Raw genomic sequence first — 3,235 nt, forward strand, 5'->3', positions numbered from 1 at the left:
TGTGTGTATCAGTACAGAAAATCAAACAGGGCAAAACTGAGAAAATAATTCATGATAGTATTTTACTCCTCGGTAGTTAATTATTACATCCATTTGACTTCGCCTTATCGTTTCAGCCGGGTTCCAGAAAACCGCTTACTTTTAGATGGTGATGATGGTGTTGAACCGAAAACCTGATAAAATAAAATACGACAATGAAAATGAACAATTTACCTGAAATATATTTTTCTGTTTGGACTTAGCCAAAGTATTGGTGCTGAAAACGTTACCATCCAAATGTTGCCACCACCACAATCAAAATACGGGTTTGTCCAGTATCCATTCGCTAGACTAGCAACAGCATACGTATTTATTCCCGACTTCTTGATGCCTATTGTCATGTCACTAAAATTATAAAGAAACTTTCCTCATCATTATCAACATAATTTTCATCAGTCCTGATTTCAATTAATTCATATTCATTATTATAATAATCTATTTCATAACTTGAATAATACTGAGCCAGTTTGCCCATTACATGGAAAAATGCGAGGAAGAGAAATGATTATAAAACTGGAAAATTACAGGACACGTTATTACACTTGGAAAAGTTCAGGACAGCTTATTACATCTGGTAAAGTACAGAACGAGGAAAAGTTTTACTTAAAATATTGCATCTAAGGATAAAATTTCAAATAAAGTATTTAGATTTAGAAAATATTAGCTTTTATTAAAACTAAAAAATGTATTACAAGTTATTACTTCTATTTGTTATTACTTGTTACTTCTATTAAAAATAAAAATAACTCAAAATACTTTGTGCATTTTAAAAATTTCATTTTTTAAATTATTAATTAATAATTAGAGATTTGAAAATTGGTTATAAAAAATAATAGTTGTACATAATTAGTTAGTACAATAAATAGAATAATACAAAATTAGTTGCATATTACAGTAAAATCTACCTGTAACAACAAATTCACAGTAAAATTTACTTGTGTCATTGCTAAAGTTATTGCCAAATCTTCACATTTTTAGTCTTGACTCAATGCCTAATTTTTACATAGTGAATGTGCCTACCATATATACTATTCTACATTAGCTATATTGATACTCTTCAAAAGTGTTAACAGTTTTCAATTTGATTAAGAACTAAATTAGTGACAAGATCTGAAAGATGTTGCGTGTGAGTAAATTGCGGCCTTAAGAATATTATTCAGTTAACGAATGGAACAATATTAAGATAGTTCTGATTTTTAATTAAAAATGTATTTTCTGTTACTTAGGTTGAGACGTTCGAATTTCTCATTCACAAGATTTTCTTTTTATTCTCCTACAATAAGAACCTTCTCCGTACTAAACTCACTACTGTAAAAACAAGGCGAAAGAGGATGTTAAATGACATTATTGACAGGAATATCACACAAGTGACTTCACATCACTATGAGAATTATGTGTGGATATTATCCTTCTGCCTTCAACGCAGTAAAAGCTTTTGTAATAGTAAATTCAATGAAGCGTACAGTAGCTGAAAACAATAGCAGAAAAAAAAAACATGAATAAAATTGTGACTGCATTGTAAGAAGTTTACTTCCCAATCACATAGTTCCGAGTTGAAACTATAGCGTGGCACCTAGGAAAGGTGTCTTCTACTATATTTTGTAAATTGTGACTGCGTTGTAAGAAGTTTACTTCCCAATCACATAGTTCCGAGTTGAAACTACAGCGTGGCACCTAGGAAAGGTGTCTTCTACTATATCTCAAAATACTTGTGAGGGGATTTGGTAGACGGAAAGTGAGAGAAGTCTATCTATCTATCTATCTATCTATCTATCTATCTATCTATCTATCTATCTATCTATCTATCTATCTATCTATCTGTGTGTCTGTCTGTCTGTCTGTTTGTTTGTGTGTGTGTTTGTGCTTGTAACTCCAACACTGCTTGACAACTTGTACTGGTTTATTTACTGATTCGTACATTGGTGGCTCTCCAAAAAGAAACTAATCGAACAATCACCAGGCTATAAAATTATGTAGTGGGGGGATTTGTGCGATTAAATCCTTAAAGCTGGTGACCCAGCATTGCCTCAGACCAAAGAGTGAAACAAGTAAAAGATGAAAAATAAAACTAGTTTTCTTGAAATGTTTTACAAGTATGTTTAGAGATTCTTTCTGCTATAATGGAACAATAAGGATTGAATCAATAATATTACCAATAATAGTGTTTGTTTTCAACATACCTTTTGGTACCTTACCAATATTTCCACACATTTTACAGTTTGCAATATATACCTTAAAGTAACTTACCCAAATTTCACCGTCTCTGTTATTATTTGACTTTCATTGAGATTTTGAGCCACGGAGAAATACCATTGAACACTTTTATCCATGTAATTGTACTTCAGAGCTAGATCTTCAAGATTTATACAAGTAGAACTCGTTTTATGAGCATATGGACTGAACATTTCCAGACCTGGGATGACGAAAGGCTCTAAAGCAAGTGCTGATCCGACTATTATTTTTGAGGACGTATCGATATTGTTTTGCACAAGCAGATAAAACATTGTGAGAATATCGCTTACATTGCGAAGGGTTTCATCAAAGCTTGAATTAAGTTCCTTGTTAGTTGAGTCATCCAAAGAGCTGCAGTGGTCACGAATGTGATCATCCACCATGTCCTGACTTAGAGGTTCTACAAATTGATTACTTGTATCGTTCGTATTATGTCCAAAATCATTACTTGTTCTACTAGATTTTGATATTTCTTGGTTTAATGTTTCGCTGATGTCGTTTCTTAAACTGCCATTAATCGATTTTATTTGTAAGTATTTACTAACAAAATTTGCAGTCTTCAAAGCTACTTTCGCATACTGGTCCCAAACTGTTCTATCGAGACGAAGTGCTAAGGTGTCACTGGTACCATTCTTACAGTTTGAAGCGTTTAATCTCTCAACATACTCCAACGCTTTTTTCAGCTCTGTAATTCTGTCTGTGGAAGAGACACGTAAATAAATCGAAGTTTTATGCATGATAACACTTAAATGCAAAATAATTTTCTCTACTATGTAGAAAAATATATAATAGCACAGACACACAGTTACACAGACACAGACACAGGCACACATAGATAGGCACACACACAAGCACTCACAGAAATACACATATACACAAATCATGCCGCTCCCATATCTCTCTCTCTCTCTCTCTCTCTCTCTCTCTCTCTCTCTCTATATATATATATATATATATATATATA

At 32.6% G+C, this 3,235-nt stretch overlaps 1 protein-coding gene across 1 annotated transcript in view; it reads right to left on the reverse strand.

The window, feature by feature from the left end:
* LOC106876327 (uncharacterized) overlaps positions 1-3,235 on the reverse strand; it is a 74,364-nt gene that overhangs the window by 42,427 nt on the left and 28,702 nt on the right. The window contains exons 3-4 of the mRNA XM_014924828.2: positions 2,287-2,968; positions 214-384 (exon numbers count right to left, since the gene is read on the reverse strand). Of these exons, the coding sequence (XP_014780314.1) occupies positions 214-384; positions 2,287-2,968 (853 nt within the window). The remainder of the gene's footprint in view (positions 1-213; positions 385-2,286; positions 2,969-3,235) is intronic.

The sequence above is a fragment of the Octopus bimaculoides genome, chromosome 1 (genome assembly GCF_001194135.2).
Source record: "Octopus bimaculoides isolate UCB-OBI-ISO-001 chromosome 1, ASM119413v2, whole genome shotgun sequence".
Taxonomy (NCBI): Eukaryota; Metazoa; Mollusca; class Cephalopoda; order Octopoda; family Octopodidae; genus Octopus; species Octopus bimaculoides.